Source organism: Pterocles gutturalis, unplaced genomic scaffold (genome assembly GCF_000699245.1).
Source record: "Pterocles gutturalis isolate BGI_N339 unplaced genomic scaffold, ASM69924v1 scaffold6368, whole genome shotgun sequence".
Lineage (NCBI taxonomy): Eukaryota > Metazoa > Chordata > Aves > Pterocliformes > Pteroclidae > Pterocles > Pterocles gutturalis.
Genome location: NW_010120294.1, coordinates 1 through 23,617, shown reverse-complemented (window position 1 = coordinate 23,617; position 23,617 = coordinate 1). Strand labels below are relative to the sequence as shown.

The 23,617-nt window shown below is 38.4% G+C and overlaps 1 protein-coding gene across 1 annotated transcript; it reads right to left on the bottom strand.

The window, feature by feature from the left end:
- Positions 1–298: 298 nt before the first annotated feature.
- LOC104464198 (ubiquitin carboxyl-terminal hydrolase 46) lies at positions 299–22,840 on the bottom strand (the record flags this gene model as incomplete). Its single annotated transcript, XM_010076841.1, has 11 exons — positions 299–548; positions 1,560–1,638; positions 2,479–2,676; positions 3,066–3,149; positions 8,652–8,728; positions 12,124–12,353; positions 14,222–14,435; positions 15,214–15,294; positions 19,744–19,837; positions 22,244–22,363; positions 22,707–22,840. Coding segments are annotated over 11 exons (1,413 nt in total), but the record flags the coding sequence as incomplete, so codon positions are not given.
- Positions 22,841–23,617: the final 777 nt, after the last annotated feature.

Below are 23,617 nucleotides of genomic sequence, written 5' to 3'. Positions count from 1 at the left end.
CTTAAAATGGTTACGTACATGTCAGGATGTATTTAAAGGAATGCATTGTAAATCAACATACCACAAAGCCATTTAGAAAGTTTTAAACAATTTTGCCCTAAATGCAATGAACACTTTCGTTTAAAATACTACTCCAGCTGGATTGGGTTTAACAGTTGACATCCAGATCTTATTATCTGTAAATGTTAGTCCATATAAATTCCACTAAAATCTGACTGCAATTAACTCTTCAATCAGACTTAAAAACTACAAACACCCCCCCCCCAAAGTTCTGTGTGTCAAAAAATGGATGGTTATAGTCAATACCATATAGACCAGTTAATAGGAGACAGAGTGTATCGTTGTTCAACCATACAAGATGTGGTCTGTGTAAAAGTCAGTTCAGAGAAGCTATCACCTTCTTTTGCATTCAGCATTGTTGTATGCAATTGTCACAGTTTGCCAAGTCACTCTCTTGACTGATAGAATAAAATATAGCCAGACTCTGAATTTTTTGATATATCAGAGGTCAGACCATAGAATTCTTCAATAGCTTGGGCATCTATTTTCTGCAAAATAAATAAAACTGTTTAATGTGCTGTTAGGTAAAAGAAATACCAAACATGGATTAAATAACTGTACAAACACAAAAGACATTCAGTTATTTGTTTCAGGGTAGCAATTAGCAAATTCTGTTTGCAATTTAAGCACTGAAGGAGTAATGTTCAGGGGCTAAACCCTACTGGTCTCACTCATGGAAGTCAATAGGAATGTTTGTCTCAGAGAACCTCACTGATTTAGGCTGTTTCCAATAACAGATTCCTTGGAAAGCAGTAATGAACACTGTTAAAGTACCTAAATGTGACCATGTGACCCCACCTTTCTGAAATTTCCAGAAACCCTCTTCAAGACATAGCGCATGCAATGCCCCAGTGCTTACTTTCCTCCACTGGATTTACTTCAAGGAAAACAGACTCAAGACCCCAGTTTTGCCAAGGTCCCACAGTGACATGAAGGGTTTGCTTAGAAATCAATTGCAGTATGCTTAGATAGAATCTGCAATAGCTGTGGGCCAAATCCTGCTCTAATTTACATCCAGACAAACACAGACCAACTACAGAATACAGACTTTCTTGTAACTTCCCAGTTGTTGAAAATTAAAGTTCTAGAGCAACACTAACCTGTCCAATTTTGTCAAGGGATACTGCCAAGGATTGCAAAATAGTTTCTGGATATTTTAGGTTTTGATTAATTAAATTTATTTTATTAGATATAAATAAATGTTCCATAAATAATTAAAACATTCCAAATTAAACCCTTGAAGTCTGATATTAAAAACATTTGATGTTGCTCTGAAATAAAGCAACCCCCTCTGACATTGCCAGAGTAAGAACTTACAGGATTAATAATTTTGTTAGCAATTTTAGCTCCTAACAGAGTTGAGCTAAAGGTCACATTACAACTGAACTGTGGCTTTGCAGACTAGTAATCTATACCCAGATCTGGATCAGAATTTTAACCCCAAACAGAGAAGAGAACATAAACACAAATGTTATGCTCATGACTTTCAGCATACTGACCTCTACAATGTCATCATCAAACAAGAGCCAAAATCCATGACTTTTCACAATAGTAATATAATGCCCCCGATTTGGTCCACTAGAAAGCAAAATAAAACCAGAAACCCTGACATATTAGAAGACACTGCTGAGTCCATTTTGATAAGTCACATTTCTATATGCAAGCAGACTGAATTATAACTAAACGTCATGAAAAACATAGTAAACCCACCCCTGGTGGTACAGTAGACATGTACTCGTCTCACCTTTTCACCAACTTGTTGCAAAGACTTCATCAACTGAAAGCTAAATGTGTAGTTTTCATCCGTGCCATGACCATTTGCAAATCAACCTATAGAACACCTAATACTTGCTCATGGCAGGCATCAACTATTGCATATATTTTAAAAACATTATGAACTAAATTTAAGAGGGAAAATAGTTTGGTATCAACTGTGAATATTTAGTTACACAGTCTTTGAAAAGAGTGAGAACAAATTGTATTCCTAGAGTCCCCAGGACTTCTTTGTTTGTTTCATATTTGACAACATCTCATATGCGAGAAGTTTTACTAAAGCTATCATTGTCACTGCTGCGACAGGAGACCAAGGTGATCTGCTGTAGGGCCTCTATGCTAGCACTGCCTGGCCCTCCCAGAGTCCTGGCTCCCAAGCTCTCTAAGTAGACTAATGAGGAAGGAGACAGCTCCATTAATTTAAGACAATCTTGTGGCTCTTGGAGGCCTGAGACATTATTTTTTGAACTAGTATAGATTTACTATGAGGAATGGTGACTAAGAGGTTCAGGCCAAGATGCAGGCAAGTTGGTGCAGCAGCAGGGTTTATGTCCTCCCTCGCCCTCTCCCCATGTTTTGTCAGGCATACCTCTGCCTTTGGCAAATGTCTGGCAATAGCTTGAGACATACGTGAAAGTATCTTACCTTCCACAGTGAACAACAACAGCTACCAAGTCATACATCCGATCTAAGTTGACGGCATCGCCAGATGTGTTGAAGAGACGTAACTCCAGAGGAAATACTACACGGTAAGACAGTTTTGTATACCTGTGCAATTGCTCCATATACTTGAATCTCTTGAGGTGTAAGGCAAGAATCATTGGCAGCTTTTTTACTCTCATCCTGTGAAAGCATTAGAGTGCATGTGATAAAGTGCATATGACCAGTTCAAAGCCATTCTGTCTTTCCTTAATGAGTAAATGTTTGCATTATAAAAGCACGTTGTAACAGTAGTCAACTAGCAGTAGCTTCTAGACTAAGAGACCTGTAATAGTGTTGAATGTCTGTAGGTTCTCTGGCCCACACAGAGAATGCAGTTGGGGTGTAGTTGCTGATCTAGGTGTTCCTGCTCCGGCAGGGGGATTGGACTAGGTGATCTTTCGAGCTCCCTTCCAATCTCTAATATTCTGTGATTCTGTAAGGCTTCTAGGTATCTAAACACAGTAAATATCAAGGAAGAAGTCTGTCAAAGCCCAGGAGGGACATGGTGAAATAGTCTGCTTTTTGCTTACCTTTTCTGTGCCTCTTGTTTGCTGCAGCAAGTTTCACAGTAGTATTTCTGTTCACTACATAATGTCTCTGTGTTACTGAAGTCTCTGTAAACAAATACAATTATCGGTTCTTAAAGGATCTTAACACTTTTGCTGATGATCTGGAACCCTAAAAAGACATACAGGATTAAATCCTCTCTCCAGTGAGTCCAGATTTCTAAAATATCTAAAGCAACTGTACTGGGGCTTGCAAAGTGACTTAAGGTATCTGTCTGCTGTGACAGCCCTGTATTAGGAGCTGAGGCTCTCCATACGATACAGGGGGAGGGTCAGGTATCTCAAAATGGGACTTAAATCCTGGTCTCTTATATGTTAAGGGGCTGCCTAGACTTGGGTGTAGTCATCAAATTATTCAGCCCCTTTTAAAATTGTTTGCAGAATGCAACAGCTTCAAGTGCGCTGCTGCCATCCTGAAATAGCTCACATTTTATGGTGTTCCATTGTAAATAGGTTTGAACCCTTTTATACAGAAAAAATAATCTGAAGTCAGCCTTCTGCATCCTCTAATCTCTTGAACTGTCATCCAGAAGTCATTTGATGATACCTTCTTGTTGTCTAAAAAGGAAGGTGTCAGCTAGTATAGAAGATTTTGCAAATCCTGATCAAGCAAATACACTTGGAAATGTTGCTGGATTGAGCTTTTGAAGTGAGAGAGGCAGAGGAAGGCTGGTTTGATAATGCCTCTCAGTTCACACAAAAATTTGTCAGAAGTCACAGTGCTGATATGCTTTGGAGCAGAATTTTAGGTACCTAAAAAAACTTCCCTGTAAAAAAGAAAAAGACAGTAATTTTTTTCCCCTCTAGTGTTACACTGCAGCTGAGCAGGTGTTTTGAGAACTTTAAATGCAGACATAAACACCTACCTTCCAGTTTAAGCACACAGGTTTTCTTGTGACTTTGGGCCTTAAATAGATATATCTGAAGTACAGAATTGTCCTGTTGATTGCACCTGTATTGTACCTAATAGACTTCTGAACTCCAGACAAATTCAGACCAAATAAAATCCATTTTAACATTTCAGTCCACATGGATGGAGGCCGAAGCCACACTGTCTGCAAGTTCAGCCTGCTCTCACAGTAGGCAGCACCAGAATCATCTTACAAAGGCAAAGGGAGGATTCTGGATGATTATTTCTTCCTGGCATCATCATCAGAGGGGTAGATGGGAGAGCTGAAGACTATCTAAATTGCCAGGGCATAGGTATTAGAAGTTATTTACATAGCTTCATAAAAGGAGAGGATTTTCCATTTTCAAGTTTTAAGTTCTGTAAGGTTGACAGAGCACGACAAAGAGGCACTTCATATGATTGAATAATATTTATACTAGTTGAGAATGCTTTTACTAGGTTTTTTTCTTTATATGGTCTCACACAATTTGATCAGAATGTGCTGAAATTTAGGACAAAATGCATCTTTTGAAAGATAAGTAGCAACAAAACTTTGATTATGTACATTTTTTTTTCTAAAATAAAAATAAAGCATGGTCACTGGAAAGATTTGCTTCAGTGGTAAACATGGATCTCAAATATCTCATTTCACATTTGAGTTTCAAGACAAAATTAACATAATTCAGCCAGTTCCTCTGAAAAACACAGTAACCTTTCAGGGAATCATAACTGAAGAGATGAAACTTTAGAAAAGATTAGAGATGGGTTATATGTGTGGGGAACACAATGCTGCAAGATTCAGTGGAATGTGCTTGTGTATGTTTTAGGTCTTCTAACAAGGAAAAAGTCCGATGTTTATTTTCAAAGCCCAAAATCTCTATTTAAAAAAAAAAAAACCTTGTGAAATTTATTAGTTTCCTTCCCCACCTCGAAGCAAAGCAACGGAAATAATATTTTTCTAATATATAGAAACTTGTACAGGTGACAGAAATTTGATAGATATCTATTTGTTCTATGCCAAGCCTCACATGAAAATGAATTAAACAAAGAGTTTATGAATTCCTTTTAAAATGCGTTAATCATTCTGAAACCAAAAATATCTAACATTTTAAATGGTAAGTTGACTGCTATGAGAATTACATCTGTGAAAGCTGGACAAATATGCAGTTACATGTCCCTTAGCAATTGTTCTTTTGTCTTTTCTTTCCACCTGACAGGCTATTACCCTCTTCTACCAAAGCAGGTGAAGCAGTCACAGAATTTAGAGGCACTACTAATTCACTTATTCAGCACATACTAATTCCTTTTTCTGTAACAGGAACCAAACTGGTGGCATATTTATAAACAATAACTCTTTCCTTGGGGGAAGGGAGGTATGCCAGTGACAAATGCTTTGGCTGCCCTTTACGACTGCAACTTCAGTACCTGTTTCATCGATCAAGGACTTCCAGCGTGACACTTCTAATAGATGTTGAACAGTTAAAAACAACGTATCAGTGACTGGAGTTCACACAAAGTCTGCATGTACAAGAACTATAGGCTTGAGGATTTTTTCTGTATACCTGCAGAATGAGTTTCAAGACACTTGTAACTCTTTCCTATTCCATTAACAGGCCAAACTGCATTCTGTTTATATGGCATTTTAGCAGGGGAAAGGAATTTTTAAGTACACCTGCTCAAGATATACTAATTTATCATTGACCTCATGTGCTCCCACAGTGTGTCTCCCTACATGCTATATGCTACAACATGAAATATGCTTTCTATTGTTCATATGCATAAATAATACAAATTTATTATTTTAAGAGATGAGAGAATTCTTAGTGGAATAAAAAAAGCACAGGTAGACTAGTTAAAAGTCAGGATCAAATGGACTGGTAAACTTTGCAACTCCTAATGAGAATAAAAATAATGGATATGTACTTGTCATTAGACTTTTATTGCTTTAGGCCCATTATCTTCCCTGTGGAGTTAAGCTGTGCCAGAGGCTTATATTCTTTGGATCTCTTATGTACACAGGGACCTCTTCAATTTGAAAAGCTACACAAATAACTCAAAAGAACATTCATATGTAGTGGCAAGCAAATTCATTCTAGTTAAATGGTATTTTGCAGTTTTTCTTTAATTTTCATTTCAATGCAGTGGCATTTAAAGCTGTAAAGATGCAGCAAAGCAGTTGTTAAAAAAAAGAGACAGAAAAGTTTCTGAAAGAGTAATAACTTCGCCATTCCTATTAACAGAAAACACAAAAACAGTTACACTTCATTTAATAATGCATACCATAGACCAATGAGAGGAAATCCATGTTCTAACTGGATATATGCTTTCCAAACAGACGTAGGCACATTGCTAGTGTAAAAGACAATCAGAATAGATGATAGGTGATGATTCTCTTCCTGTTTAATCTGTAAATAGCAACCTGCACTCCCCATCCCAAGAAAAGAAAAACTGAGATTTTGCTTCCTTTTATTTCCAAAAGAAACAACGGCTGGACTTCAAAGTGCATGTCATGCTGTTGGAGTAAAGGCAGATACTATACTGGGATGTACAAACAAACTTTTAGGGCATCTGCTCTTCTCAGGATTGTGTACATGTCCGCTGGAATATTTGCTAATTTTAGGCAACTGCACTTCAAGAGTTCAAAAGTTCAAGAGAGAGGTTCAACTGGAGAGAAGGCCAAAGAGTAATGAATGTGAGCAGAGATCTAGAGAAGATGGCCTGTGAAGGAAAGGCTGAATGACCTTAGGCTGTTTAATTTAAAAAGAAAGTGAGGACATTCTACCTGTAAGTAAAAGGCTGCTGCTAAGAGGAAAAAGAGCAACCCCTATTTTATATCCAGAGTACACAGGGCAAGTAGAAATGGGCTTAAACTGAAACAACGACAATTCATGTTAGACAGCAGGAAAAAACTTGTTAGTAGTAAGAACAGGAATGACTGGGATAGGCAATTGAGCTACTACTGCTAAAAGATATTTAGGAACAGGTTGGACAAGCATCCTGTCTGAGGTGGAGACAGGGGCTAACCTCCTGGCAACCCTTTCAATTCCACCATTCACCTGTTCATTGCAGTAGTTCAGATGTAGTTCAGTGTAGATGCAAGGCAGTGGCTCTTCACTAGTAGAAATACTACTGGTACTTTCACTGAAGTACTCTGTGCCTTTGCCTCAAAAGACCTTTCCAAACAAAACATTTCCAGGAACCTTAACTACTAAGAAATTAAACTTAAAAAATGGAGAAAGCTGAAGGACGGATGGTAACTTGTGTACAGCAGCAGTTTCTAACAATTTCATCAGACTAAGCTGTAAGAAAAAGGTGGTCTCCAGTAACTGTATGTCACAGAACCAAATAACAACTCAGGTTAGAAAGGACCTCAGAAGATGAACACTTCAGCCTCCTTGCAAGTCAATGTGATTTCAAATTGACTTTGAACACCCTAGGGAAAGGTAAGTAATGCTGACACAAACAAATGCAAAGTAGCGGCTACTTTGAAGAACATAAAAATGTGCTAACTGTAGCCTGCAGTACCAATACTGGTTCAATTATCGGTGACCATGAACAGAAAAAGAGACAAAGGGGCAAAAAGAAAATTTTGCTCTCCTTTCTAAAAACTGCTCCTCAGTTTGCTCACCTTTTAAAAAGACACTAGTTACTGCAGCGTGAACTACTTGAGGGCTAAGGACTGCTACAGTAACCTCCAGGTGACTGAACAGAAATTGAGAAGGAAAAACACTATCTGGATCTAGCACTTTAAAATGTAACAGTTTTTACTTAGTACAGTTGTGGTATCCACAGAGAAATCACTTTTTTCTGACTCAAGAAAGGGTTAGTACCTCACGTGCTTTCTCTGTATCTCTCAATTTGGGGTGAGACACCAGGCAACCCTTACTAGGCAACCCTTACTAGGCATTCCAGAATAACTGTTAAATGCAATTTCAAAGTTGGTAGCAATTCTGGAGCTTGCAAGAGTAATTTGACTGTTTGATAATCTTCACCTTACAGCAGCAACATATTGTCTTAAATCTAGGCATTGGTTTACTGTAACAATGCCAAAACTGGATATTTTAACTTCTCATAATCATCCATGTAAGTCTGAAAATTATTTTAATTTCTGAAGTATTTGTTTAATAGTTAAGAGTGCGCTAGGAGCAGAACTGAAACTTAGAATAAAAGACTTTTCCCTATAGTTTGAGGATGAGACACAGAATAAGAAACTTATATGTCAGAAAAGTAGATTTTTGAAATCGTTTGCCCGCTAGGGACTCATTCTGCAAAGCATACACTTAATTTTTAATATGGATGTAAGTCTTAATAAAAAAACCCCCACTTGAGTAGAAGCTTAAAGATAAGCATACTTAAATCCCTTTGAAGCCAATTATTATTCTGCAGCAATTCTTCTAGATGACAAGACAATCAATTATTTTCCCCATGAGATTATTTTTTTCCTCTTTCAAACACACACAATGAAAGAGAAAGTAAGCAAACCAAAATACACTAATGTATACTTTGTCATTAGAAGAAACATCCAGTTTACAGTCTTTTTCATCTGCTTAGGAAAAGCTTAAAACCCAGTATTATTCTACTTCTCATTTCTGTACCTGCTAAACTTGGAAAATTTAGCAAAGTCAGAAAGAACTATCTGCCAAAGAGATGCATTAATTTACCTTAGACAGTGTGTAATTGATGTGTTCTGCTCCACATCAACAGAAAGGTCAAGAAAATCTTCATCTTTGCTACTAACCTGTTGCAAAAAATATACATGTAAAACAGAGACTTAGTAAAAATGCCATACATTTATATGCCGTTTATATCTATGTGCAAATGTTAAAGATAGAGCAATTTCTGTAGATCTGAATGACACAAAAATAGTTAATTTCAATGCTTTGAAATTTTTTTTTATTTCAGTGTGAGCAACTCTAACAATCCAGCTTTCATATAATTTACCTACTGTCTGTTCCACTTATCCAAACCCACCAACCATGGACCAATGACTGCAGTCTCCTGCTCATTAAAGGGGGACCATCATCCCCTATATTAGCTGTGACTGGTGCATCATGTATGTTCCCTTGTTACACAAGACAGCCTAGTATCTCATTTTACTGGAATTCTATTTACCCTTTGTATAATACACTACATTACATAATCACAGTTCATGCCTTACATAATTATTTCCACTATTAAGGATGCAATGAAGGTATTTTCCAAATAAAAAAAATATAAGCATCTGTCAAGAAATGTCATATTAAACCATGTTATGTTTTTTCTCCAGTAAGCATTCAAAAGGCTGGCTTTGTATTTCCAGTGGACACATCTTAATTTCTGCATTGAATATTGTTCCTGGTCAAGAATTTTATTAAAAATTTAAAAGATTAAAAATGACAAAGTGATAATATTTTGCAAAATAATTTCATTTTTAAATGGTTTTTTTTAGACAGAACAAGCTGAGAAAAATTCTAATAAAGAGCTCTTATTTTTAAAAAAGTAACCCCAAACATTTTCAGAATTGATTTTTGCTTTGAAAATGATTTTTCATTTGGAGTGTTTAATCTTGAAGATTAAGTAATGTAAAAAAAAGAAATAATCCAAATGGATAATTGCTGTAATACTTAAACTGAGTCAAAAAGACTGCAGAATTACTTACCGCACATGAATTTAGTCACATTTATAACAACCAATTCTGTTTATAAAATGTTGAATGAACCCTCCATATTTTGCCTCCTATGACTATTTCCTTAGAATAAGTCAATCACATGACAGAATCATAGAACGATAGGATAGTCAAGTTCAAATCAAGAACTTCAGTGAAGGGTTGAATCCATTGTTCTGATACAAGTCCCTCGTGCTCCGATTTCCGCCGTTCTATGAATGTGAATGTACCACTTGCAGCTAATCATTGCGTTCTATCAGGGATCCTATAAATATGGTGAATGCAGCCAATATCAGTCCTGAATCCAGAGGAACATCTTTAACAGAATGAATTTTGATATTATCAAAGATGTACAGAGGCATAACATCCACCCAATTAAAATGAACAGCAGTTGTTCAAACAAAAATCCTCCTTGAGACATGATTCGACCCACTGGGGACAGGAAACCACAAAACTGGCAGCAATCAACTGCAGTATAAACATACAGCTAGAGCTCGAAAGATCGAGCAACAAAGCTTGAGAGAACATTGCGTCTCTACAGCTGGAAGTAGAGTTCTGTCAGACACACTGCATACCAAGAAAGAGTCTAAATGCTTGGAAAAGTCTTTGGCAAGTACGGTGTTTCATCTGAACACCACGAAAAAGCTAAAAATTTTGTTATTGATTTCAGCGCATCAAATATTTACTGAAAGGGGAAGATGAGCTATTTGGAGATAGAATACAGAACAAAACCAAAGGCAGCTGGAAAAATAGATTTAGATTGCACTCTGTAAGTGAGAATAAGAACTGCTGGAATCTGAATGGTTCTTCGTGCACTGCATAGGAATATTTCAGCAATGGAACATTTTTTAATCCATTTTACTATTTCCCAAGATTTCAATATACAATAATACAACAAAAAACAAACTGGAAAAGTATCCTGAGTACTATACAGTATTTCTTCATTCACAGGAAGCTAAAAACAAGCCTTCCTACAGCAGTAATAGCCAATGCAATTTTTTTTCATAAAGCTTGGTCACTTTGAATTACAAATAGGGTATTGTGCAGTTTTGCTGTTATCCAAGGACACAGCCTGACTCCAGTACAGTTTGTCTGAGTAAACATTGGATATTAATTTAAAATTAAGCCACAAGCATTTAAAGAAGCTTGTTAGTGAAAAAATAATTCTACCCTTTCACTTATTTTAGCTTACTATTATTACTTGGGTTTCTATAATTGAAAGAGATTGAAGAATTATTTTCGATATCTCTCTCCTGTTTTCACTTATATGAGCTTGTTACAAACTTGGACCAACGCCTTTTTTCATGTTGACTGTCACTGTCTCTCCTTTTCCCCCCCTTTCTGACCCAAATCCCTGGAGAATTCATATTTTCTTGGAGTACAGAGCTATTCTTTATGATTAGAAATATCAGAATATATTCTTTTACACATCTGGCAGGAGCTGGATAGGGTTTATCTCACCTAACTTCAGCTGTCTAAAGTTAGATATTTAACTTCAGCTTGCTATCTGAAGATACCTTCTCTGGGCACTTTCTCCCATCTTAATCCAGATAATCTAAGTTACATTTTTTTAGAGGAGTGTTTGGTAGCAGTACTGGTTTGACTTAGAAATGATTCTTCAGCCAGATCATTTTGCTGGCCCAGCTCACAGCATTGCAGCACCAACAGTTGCAACAGCTCAGCACCACCACATAGCCAGGGCAAGTTGTACAGAGCAGAATACCTGATACTACTAAAAACTTTCTGTTTCATGAAACAGCCTAGAGACAGATGAAGAGATCTTCCTGCAGGAGCTCCTTTGCAATCTCCATCATCTACAGAAAGAGATGAGAAAACTAGTTCATCCTTGACACCTACCTTTTACAATGCAAAGTTTAGGTGAGGTTAATTTTTGGAAAGTCAGTGTGGCTATTCTCCCTAAAATCAATTTTTCTCCTGTCTGTGTTAGTCTCTAACATGGCAACCTCACAGAGAGAAACTTTTTTTTTGCTATTATTTCTTTTCTCTTTAAGTAAGAGCATGTGATTGAAAAGCACAGAAATTGACAGGAGACTTGCAATCAGGTTCCTAACTAAAACTAATTTTTACTTATACTTCAAACATAAGAGACTTCAAACTGACAGCATCCTCTAGAAAATTTTAGGATTGAATTAACACAACTTCATCTTAACATTTCAATTATTCATGGAATAATGACGTGAATATCTTCTCCCAAAGTTACAGTAATAAGGAAATGTATTGATTAACTAGCAAGGATTTTAACTGTAGAGATATGTTATAGAACAGCAAGACTTGGCACAGGTTAGCCAAGTAATGCTTAGAAAAATAAATTTTTAGAAAAGAATATACTCACTTCAAGAAATAAAGTCTACAAGAATATCCACAATTCTCAGATGTCTGAAAAGATTCATATATTTATATATATAAAATGTATCTACCTATTAATGGGCAACAACAACAACAACAACAAAATCTATCCCAATGCTTACGGTTTCACAGTTCAAACATCTAGTTTCGTTAGTCAGTGTTCCCTGAAAAATCTCATGCACCCAGGTGAGTTCTTGTTTATTGTTATCTTCAGCTTCATTCATGTTGCCATTTTTCAGTTTTCCATTTTGCTTTTCCTGCTTCTTCTCCTCCTGCAAAATGTCTGCGATGGTGTTGAGCAGGTAATTTAAAAACTCATGTGCATCCTGCTGCATGTAGTTATCAAAGAGATCTGTGAAGAAGAGAGTCGAGATTTCTCAAGCTGAGTATATCCTTCAAGAAAGCAAACTAAATTCATTATTTCTGTCCAAATACATGTACTGGCCCTTACTCCTTGAAGTATTTAGAATCATGCCAAAATAGAGCAATTTTGCAGTCACGCTGGCTTCAGTGAAGCTAATTTGGGGAAAGGCTTCATCTCACATAACTTTAGCTGTCTGAAAGGTTACACTCTTCTTTCGAGTTGGTTGTGTAGGCTCCCACTACAGTCAATGAAGAAAGCAAGAGGATGACTCATCCTAAATTAATTCCTTAGACTAGATGCCTAACTTTAGGCAGCACTGACTCCCGCCCATATATTCCAAGTCCCTCAGACACATAGGAACATTACAGGAGGTGGCGGGGGGCGTTACTTATTAAGACGTTTGTCTTCCAAAGCAACTCCTATGCATATCAAGGCCCTGCTTTCAAGGATGTGGCTGGAAATCGCCTGTTGATGGGAGGTAGAGAATATATCTCCTTTGGTTTTGACTTGCTTCTGCATGTAACCTTTGCTCTTTTTTTGTGCAAGTTTTTATCATCTTCTTTTCTCCCCCTGTCCTGCTGAGGAGGGGAGGGAGAGGCAGGCTTGGTGGGCACCTGAGAGCCAGCCAAGGTTAACCCCCCAAAAATAGTAATAACAACACCATCTAACAAAGCTCATTTTTCACACACAACTCTGATGAGCAGAGACTTGCCCTCTTTAAGAAGAAATGCTTGCAGGAGAAGGGGAGAATACCTCAGTGATGATTTAGTACAGACTTCTCCAGTGAAGGCTTATTTTGCCCACCATGTTGAAGAAAAAAGAATCTGTGTTCCCAAGTAGTATAGTTTTATCCCCCTGCTCCTGAAAAAGCTCATGTGGATTTCCTCAGAAAATATTGCACAGATCCTTCAGCTTTGCAGTTTCTAGCCTGGACACATAAGCAGGTTAATACACACTGAGTCTGGCCATAATTTAAAAAAGCTGAAAATACAAGATTCAGTCCCTAAAAATTATCCCCAACAGTGTGGGGGCATTTATCATTAGATGAATCAGAACCAACTTTGTTCATTCCAGCACAGGCATTTGAAAGTGTGACAGTCTGCCCATTTATATGCTGTCACCAGGAAGCAACTTCTTCCAGGTGTTTGACTTGTACTTTGTCTCTTCATTCAAAGCTCCCCTGTTTCTAAGCATACCACCCACACGGATATGAATCCAGGCCAAAATGGAGCTGTGTGGCAGGTTTCCTTATTTCAAGATGTTCCTCATATCCCTTAGACAGAACTACTACAAGATTAGGCATGTGCTGTTGCCAACCTAACGCTCAAAAAGGGCCTGATGCTTCACAAAGTAGGACTGTGCCCACAACTTCTACGAACAAAAGCAGCAGTTGATGTGTAGTCCACTGAACACCCCTACATACATACAGTTACCCGTCCTCCAGGGTGTTCTGGGCTGGTGGTGCCTGTAACACTCCTAGGTCACACCGTTTCTGTACTGCCAACTGCCCTCAATGTTTCCCTCTGCCATGCTCCGCAAAAAAATAATTAAAAAATTACAGCAGAATGCCACCCAATTCCCAGCCCTAGCTCACTAGTGCAGCCTGTCCCACCATGCTGTGAAAACATCATTAATTCATGAGCTTTTGGAAACTTATGAAACCTGGTATGGTTATTTCAAGCATACTATCATGTACATAGATGCTAAAATATTAATATCTAGACTCTACAAAGTACTAAAAGTAATTTACAAATCTGATCTGAACATTTGATTAATATGACCACGTTGTCCAATATTTACTTATACTTTCCTGATCCATGTATGAATGTCTAAGAGGATTCCAGTTTTACACTTACCGTTCTCTTTTCGTAACCTTGATATGAACTTTTTTGGTGGAATAACTCCAACTTTCTTCTTCTGAGTAGCAATACTGTGGAAAAGATCTGCCAGGCAAGTCAAGAGATTTTCCTTCTTTTTCTGTTGGGCTTTGTATGATAATACATTTTCCCGAAACGGCCGGCAAAAATACAATGCCTGCAGCACGGAGTTACAGTAGCAGGTGTTCCCAAACTGCCATGTAAAATTAAAAACAACCTTAATCCCTGTGCATCACAATAAAACTAGTTGCTTCATTCAACTTCTGGCTTCTGTGCCACTGCCACATACCAGCCATTTTGCCATGTAGCTCCTGTAGGAATATATTTCCACACCCACCCCTGACACTTCACAGAAAAAACCTATGGTGTTCTAAATTAACTAAGATACAAAGTAAAAGTTTACACTTGCAAGAGATATATTTATTGTAGGGGATCTCGTTAACCTTGTTTCAATATATTAATATACTCTTGCTGGGCTCTATCTTACTGCTTAGTAGCAGAATGACTAAAGTTTTCAATGGAAAGAATTACTATATCTGTTTTATTTATACGGGAATAAACAAGTGATTAAACACCCTTCTCACTCATTCTCTCCTTAGATAAAAAATCTCCTCCTAAGAGAGTCCTCAATGCAAACTGCTGTACCTAAGCTTGTGCAGACTTCTATGACTTCTTCCCTAATGTTTCACAGCTAAAATAGACTTTTAACTTTATTGAAGTGTAAATTCTAAACCCTGAAAACATTAACAGTAAACTGTTTTCTCTGGGGGCGAATGAAGCTATCTTCAAACATCTGACACAGTTTTGCAACCCGCTTTGCCTAAAATTGGAACGTGAACAGCCCTTTTTCAAAAAAAGACAATCCTACATTCGAACAAGATTAGGGGAGGAAATAAAAGAGGAAACCAAACTTCAAGTAACGTCAAAGCCATAGTTCTGTATATGGTTTGCCTCCTGAGAATGGTACTTACATTGACCAATCCAAAGTAGTGTTCATTGATTGGAAACTGCTCTGGGCCAATGTCTTTTTCCAGAGCAGAGGCATTGGTGCCCTATAAGAAAAAGAGGGAAGAAATTATTTAGAAGATTAAGATTCTACAATAAAGTTATGGACAGCATCAAGACAGAAACTCATTTTTTCCTTTCAGCTACAACTAGCCAAGCTAACTCTGTCTTACTAATGGGCAAGCACAATAGTCATGTGAGCCAACAAAAACAATTGTAGTTCTAGGTGGTGAAGTTGGCCTGACCTGGACATTCTAGTAACAGCCGATTAGAAATGAACAGGTCACAACAGCAGTGGTTCTCCCCACACCCACCTCCCCCTTACCTTATTTTTACTGTGTACATGAACAGCTGGATCCCATTACCATCTTGCCTCATAAAGATGCCTGTTGATCTTAAGCAAAACCCTTAAAGTTATCTTGGATAAACCAGATCCCAGACATAAGGAAGGTTTTCTAAGCATTACTGAAACTCCTCTGAATCCCTCCTAATTCGTCAGCAGCCTTTAACAATACTTGGGCTCCAGACTGGCAACCAGTTCTAGTAACAACATCACAAACATTAAAAGCAAGTGTAATATATCTGCCATTTTGTCCTACCTAACATCAGAGTGCATAAGCCCAAGGACTGTTGCATCTCTTAGTCTCAGCCTCGGCATGGCAAGGTATGTTCAGCTGTATCTTCACTCCAACACCAAAGCTGCTTTCACAACCACTGGTCTGTGAAGTACAACCACTAATTTTGTATGTTACCTGTGGCTTTCTTATATTAAAATGCCCATTTTTAAACAAGCTTAGATTACCAAGCAAGCAAGCTAGATTTCTGCCAAAGCAAACGTCATCACTCCTATCCACTCTATAAGCATGTAGATCCCTGCAGGACCTCACAAAAAGCATTCTTGTCCTTGTGTTTGGACAAGTATTCCCTACATACACTTATTCAAGACCTAGCAGCCAATTTTTATTCTGCATGATAATTGCTTTACTAACATCATACATTTATTTCCTTATTGAAAGTATTTATTTCCTTATTGCATGCTCTGCATTGTGAAGAATTAATATATTATTGTAAAGGACTATTCACGTAGTTTTGCAGAAGCTGCAAATTGACTGTTGAGGCTCTGATAAGGCGAAGCCTTGTGATGTCTCAAAGCATTCCAGTTGTAGACTCTAAGCTATATTCCTTGCAGATAAGAAGGGGCAAAGAATACATCGAAGGCCTTACTCCCCTCACTAACAATGGACTTAGTCTTGCTCTTACAACAAATTAGCAAACCCTTGCTGAGTAAGGCCCTGCCTCTGTCTATTAAAGGGGAATACACAAAGAGAAGGGCCTCGCGCCCACCACCTGAGGACTCCTGAGATGCTGACAGACTGATCGAGCAACACCTCCCCTTAAGATGCTGATGGTCATCCAGGGATCCAAGGAGTGGTGATAACTTTCCTCTCTTTCTCTCTTCTCTCCCTCCTTACCTCGCCCCTCCTTTTCTCTTTCTCCTCTCTTATTCTTTTCCTTCCTTTCCTTTTCTCTTCCCTCACCCTTTTCCTCTCCCCTTTTTTCCTTCCGGCTCCCCTCCTTCTCTCTCTCTCTCGCCTGTCTCTGTTTTCCCTCTGGCACATATGGCAACACCTTATAAGTTTTATGCCAGCTTCTTTGGGGCTGTTTTAGCAGGTTTTCCGTAGGTTGTCTATTTTAGTACTGAAAAGTGATTGCAAGTGTTGTGAACAGTTGCGGGTTAAGTGATTGCAAGTTTTACGAGCGGTTGCGGGTTTCTTAGTATTGTTGGAGATTATGCTGTCGTTATCACATCTCTGTAAGATTTGGTGCTGTTGGTGGTTGGTAATGTTGTCATGAATTGTCTTTACCAAGTAATTTGTTTTCTTTTATAATTCTGTTAAGTTTAATGCCAGCTCCTTTTGGGGGCTTGTTTAGTAGGTTTTCATGTAGATTGCTTATTTTAGTGGTGCTTAGTACTAAACCTAGTAATATTGGTAGTTATGCTATTCTTACCCCATTGCTATGAGATTTTAGTATTATTAGTGGATTGTAAAATATTCCTGTATTGTCTTTACCAAGTAATTTTCCTTTTCCCTTGATTTTGTTATACCCCCTCCCCACATTTTCCATTTTCCCTAAGCAATTGCCTGCATTAAAGTTTTAAGTCAGTATTCAATTCTTTGGTGTCGTCTCACCTTAATTTGCCCCAAGGGAACATATACATATAGAACCTCCGTGAACCCCACTCATCCCACCCAGGGTGGTTTTATGAGCTGGGTCGTGACAATTATGCCTTAGAATTTCCATCACACAAGAACAGCACAGCTGGTTGACTTTCATAAAACCATATAAAATACTCTTGTAAACATGCCAACATGTAAAACATCTGAAAATTTCTTAGATTTCCTGTGTTTCTGAGGTTTGTTCAGTATCTCATCTGCTCAGAGACTTCACCAGCTAAAATTTTCAAAGTTACTGGTAATCAAATTCAATCATTCTGGTGTCCCTTCCCCATCTTCTCCCCAAAGTATGATTTGTGTTTCCTTACTGCACCTACCATCACCACTGCTTGCTATATTAGGTTATTACTTCATGTCAACTCATCAAAAGAAGATTATTTTAGTCAACAGAATCAGTGGCGTGAAACTCAACACAGGTGTTCTTTAAGAATTTGCAAACCTTGAAAGTAAAACAGTTCCTTCAAATTGGCAGCTTCCAGAAAAGCTCCAAAGATTTTGTATTTCATATTCCCTTATCAGATCTCTTTGCAGTCTCTCCCTTACTCATAGCTCATTGCTCAGACCAAGTGTATGTGATTTCCCAGACATTCCCTTTGAGACTGAAGTACTTTACCTGCACAAGGCTCCATGTGAAGCTTAAGGAATATGTTATATGTCCTCATCAGGCTCTGTTAAGCCTCAGTGAGAAACTTGGAAAAAGGAATGATCCATACAAAGCAATTATTGGCTACCTTTCGACAGAGATGACAATGTGATAATTGCATAGGGTCCATATGAAGATTAGTTTATTTGCTTGGGAAGTCAGCCTTGACAAAGATACACAGATTCAGCAAAGTATCCGACTTCCTGAGAAGGAGGAAATTGATAGACATTTGCCTATCTGATACTAACAGTGAAGCAAACAGCCACTGTTACCCTCAAAACCTCGTCTGATAAAAGAAAAACATGACTACAGAAGATTAATGCAGCTTCTGAAGAAAACCATCTTCATATTAATACTCATTGTACAGCATTCAGATCAAAGCAAAGGTTTTCTTTGATTACACTTTTAGCATTCCAATCAAGTTCCCTAACATAAAATTAAATGGGTTTTCCCAGTTTTGCAGGAAGTATTTTCCACACTGAAAAAAATTCTCCCTCTAGATTTCATGGAAAGTACTATCTCTAAAAAGTAACCTCCCACTCTTTCATAAACTACAGGTTAGAGTATGCTGTTAGACAAGTAGAATGCAAGTGCTCTGCTAACTAGCTGCTCCTGCCTCACTCATTTGCCTTTCCTCCAGGGCCAGGGTTTCTTACTTCAGAGGATGCCAGATGGTTTGACAAATCCTTTCCAGCATTCAAATTGTCTTGTAAATATTGTGAGAAAGAGCAAGAATCAGGATTTACCAAACAAAATTATCACTGAAACCCAAACAAATCCATGCTATGTACTAACTTATCTTCATATAAAAACTATACATTGCATGGAAATTTCCAAAGTACATGAGTAACAACTCATCATAGAGCTTTACTTCTCCAAAACCAGGCCTTGGCTGTTGCAAATATAAAATGAAGCACTGTGTGCTGGTTTCACAACAAAGCAGAGAGGCTAAATTCAGTCTTTGGGTAAACTGACATAACTCCCATGAACTCCATTAGGAGTTGTGCCTTCTTATATCAAGGGTAATTTCAATCTGATTTATTTTAAGGTCTCCAAAAAGATACTGTTAAATTCACAGTAAAAAAAGAAGAGTAGGAAAATAGGTAAAGAAAAACAGACACCTAATACTTCAAAGTAGGATATATTTCTCACATGGAGAAAAAAAATGTAGACAAACTATTTAGTAAACTCAAAACATGCCACGTTGCATACACATTACGTGTTTTGTGTAGAAAGTCTCCTTAAGAAGCAGTTGACATGATGGCAGAAGAAATGATTGGAAATTTTTCCAACCAAAGTATACCAGAAACTTTACACTCAAGTCAGCTTTAAACTGGAAAAAAACATGTTATTAGAGATGTGTTAAAGATGATTCAGAACTCAGTTTAAATCAACCATATCAAATACAGAAAACGTGCTAGCCCACTGGGGTTAATCTACAGCAAAAATCAACCATGACTATTTAACGTTGTTTTAAGCATCGTTGTACTTCTTCCCATTCTCAGCAAGTAATTTTGGTCACTTCTGCAGTGAAAACCTGCTCAAACATTTTTAATGCAACCATTCTCTATGGTTTTATAAATGGTCCTCTGCTTCATCTAGGAGAAATACCCTACCACAGATGAATCTACTGCAGTTTCATAAAGCACAGCAAGCGGCAGAGTCTGAAATGAGGTGAGACCACGTAAGTCACTGAACTGGAATCTGGGACTATTAAATAAATTCATATCAGGGTATAGAAACAATAAAGGAGACTGGCTGCTTCTTAAAAGAATACACTAAAAAAAACCCAAAGGAAATACAACAAAGTGACTGTGGTGGCCAGACCTTATGAGAATGAGAACTGGGCCAACGTGGAAACTCCTACTATATATTCTGTGGTGTTGGTGAACCTTGATTTCTCTGAAGTTTTACCACTTAATTCAACAATCAGTATTCAGCCCTTATAAAATGTCAAAGCTACAGTTAGAGACATAGCCAAGCATGGGTCAATTCAGGCTAAGCCAAGATTTCTACCACAGCACCCCTCCAAAAATATTCTGGCCATATGACCTATATTTTTTGCTCTTGTTATTTTGCTCTAGGCCTTCCAATGGACAAGTCTGCCAGCTTTCTTTTCAGTTGAAATTTCTGGTAATGTTTTTAAGAATTTAATTTGTGCTTTGCATCACATGAAGCAGATTAAGCAAAAAAACCATCCTGTTTCTTTGCACTTTAGTAGGCAAACAAAATAACAGTGCAGGGGGGAAAAAAAGACATCAGATTAGATAATTAAATCACATGTAGTAAAATAATCTAAATACAATTATTCTACGGAGGATGAGAAATGGTATAGAGCTAATATGAAAGATAATGCAAATAGAAGACAACAAATCAGAGTAAACTTTCTAGTGTGATAGAACTACAAAAAAATGGCACTACCTTTCTGGAAATATGCATTTGGTTAATTTAAAGTAAATGAGTGCAGTAAAGAAATGAGGACATTTCATAATAGGTATCTCCAAAAAAACAGAAACACTGTATGAATAACCATCAAATAATAAAATACAAAATAAGAAATAACAATAAATACCTTGTTAACAAAAAAAATCTAAAAAAAATAAGAAAAAATACAAAAAATCTAATCATGAAACCAGAAATTTAATAAATATATAAAGAACAAGAGATCCATGAAGCAAGGGAGATGGTCCATGACAAAGGGCTTCAGATCATATAGAGCTGTGAACTAGATTTTTTCTTCTCAGTGTTCAGGCAAAGTGAGAGCAATGTGCTAGAAAGAGAGTTGCCTCCTGAAGGGAGAAACTGAAGACCTAAGACAAACCAAGGGTGACGTCTGGGCTGGTAGAAGAGAAATTAGAATAAAAATAGAAATGTCTTCAGGGCCAGGCAGCCTGAGTGTCAAGATTTTGGAAGGCACAACATACAGGAGAAAAGGGAAAAAGAAGGTAAAGAAAGATGTGGAAGGACTCCTGGCCAGAAAATGGCAGTGATGGATAACTCAAAAGAAAGGAAAGAACTGTAAACAAAATACAAACTTAGCTCCCAGAAGCAGCTTAAGGAAAATGACAGTAAGAGAAGAGCAAGAGCAAGCATTACCTCACCATGCAGGATATATGCAACTGCTTTCAATAGACACATCACCTGTCCTTGGTGTTGGCCTTCAACTATCCACAGGGACAACCTCAGTTTTCAGAGAGGGATGGGGAGTAATCAGAATAGCTGAACTAGCCTTCTTCAAAACTCATAGATATGAAATGTCAAACCCAAAATGTTTCTGTAGTTTTTAAAGTGTAATTCCCACAAGATGGTTGAATTTAACCAGATTAGCTCCTTTTTATTTCTGCAATAACACTCTTATTTAGCACTGCAAATATTCAGGTTTCATAGAGGTAAAAGTTTTTCTTATATACCTCTAACCTTCGAAAGTCCCATTCTCACACGGGCTTGTCATAGCTCCTCATACAGACCAATGAGTTCAAGTCCACCACCTCATCTAAGTGAACACATTTTTGGAGCCATAATGCACTGTTACCAATGCTCACAATAATTTATGTTTCTCTTATAGCTCCAAATTCCTGTAGCTTTCTGAAAAATCTCAGCTTTTTTTCCTAAAAGAATTTACAGTCCCTGTGGGCTTCCAGAAAAGACTAAATGTGACCAGCACAACACAACATCTCTAAAAGCTGAGTACACAGACCTCAAAGAATACGTAGCTTTAAAATATCATTATCATTAAACCAACTTCTCCTTCTGTCACAGTACGGGTACCATGAGCTAGATCTGCCTTGAACTATGAGCCCTTGCATGCTTTTTCTGCCTGAGGCTCTAATTCTTCCTTTCAGTCTCTCCATTTCTCGGATGCCAGTTTTGCAGGCTATACTGGCAGTGACAGCTGAGCAGCACACCATTAGAACAACTTCATCTGTTTTGCTGTGAATCTGTTCAGTCTTTGGGAGAAGTGTACCGCACATAAGCGCATCTGTCTGAAGCACATGAAAGAAATCATTAAGGCCCTAGTACTTCATGCTAATGCTAAAGTCTTACAAACACCTAAGAGTCTCCAGCTCCCCTTCATGCGGTACTCTCTTTATGCAGTCTGCAGGGCATCACACCCACCATTCATCAGCAATAAAAACTGGAGCCTGCCCCAGAAGGAAAGTAAGGGTGCCCAGGTTTCCTCCTGTACTGTTTCCTAAACCTTTCTTTGCAGTATCCCTGGCCCACTGGCCCACAGGACTGCAATTATTAAGAAAAATGAAAAGTTTAGAAAACTACATACTGCTGGTGAAGAAAGGTGAGCACCCAGATTATTTCACCCCAAATCTGGATTTTGTGTGAGCTTTCTTAATCCCAAATCCAACCCTCCCTCTCTGCATTTCAGAGTAGGCGTTTTGAAGGGAGGACTGAGGTTTAAGTCAGAACTATGTGTGAGATGCCCTGGGCATCTGGTTGGAAACAAAAGAGCAAGCCCACTTAAGTGGAAGCGTGGCCATGTGGAAGGGGAGCAGGTTTGCAATCCGCACTCCCTCCCCCAGACCACTGCTGCTGACCCCGCAGGAGCCAGGCTCTGGGGCTGCACCTGTTGCCTTCCCCTAGAGGTAGGCTCCATTCTCCAGGGCAGATGAATGGTATGTGTGGCATCACCAGCACAAGGCATGCTGGGGCACCACATGGAGGGAAGCTGGCAACTGCGTGTAGCTGCTCTTGAAGAACCTGGAAACAAGGGGGAAAAATACAGACTAAAGCAACAAACTGTGCAGAAATAGGCTTCTCTTCTGTTTGCACTGGGGTGCTTAGCAAGTGCTTTGGCAAGTTAATTACTGCCTCACTATATTAATAAACCTTTGACAGACAACGTTTGAGCTCTCCCTTCCCCCACCAAGAAGTTTCAAAAATCTAAATCCTATCAGATGCTGTAAATTTGTTGGGATGCAAATCAGAATCAAGCACAATACAGAAAGTATCCTTTCAACTGTTCCTAGGGAAGAAAGTGGCAAAGTCTAAACATAACAAACCAAAATATGAATGTTTCCTTATTCCTGTCTTATTGCTTAGTCTGATTTAGAGAAAGCCAAGTGATTCAAGAGTACTTAGCAAACAGCAGTCCTCTCTGAGTGCATGCAATGCAAGCTAAACCCTCTTGTTAGCTCTGAAGCAGAGACTTCCTAGAACAAGTACCTGGCATCGGGATCCAAAAGCGTATCATCAGGCATCTAAACACTCTCGTTTTCTGTGTAACCTGCGTGGCTCCCGGCCCCATGAGACCACAAGGCACCTGCCTGAGAGGGTTAAATGGGGTCACTGGCTTAATGTGGATTCAGAGCCCAACTTTGGGGTCCTTTTGCAGGACTATTAGTGCAGGAGGAGGAAGGGCGGGCTGCTGCTCCGCCTGCACCGGCCAGGTGCAGCCCAGCTCCCGAGGGTCCCACACCAGCTCAGCATCTCCGTCCTTCCCCGGCCGGCTCCCGGGCTGCCCCGGAAAAACTCCCC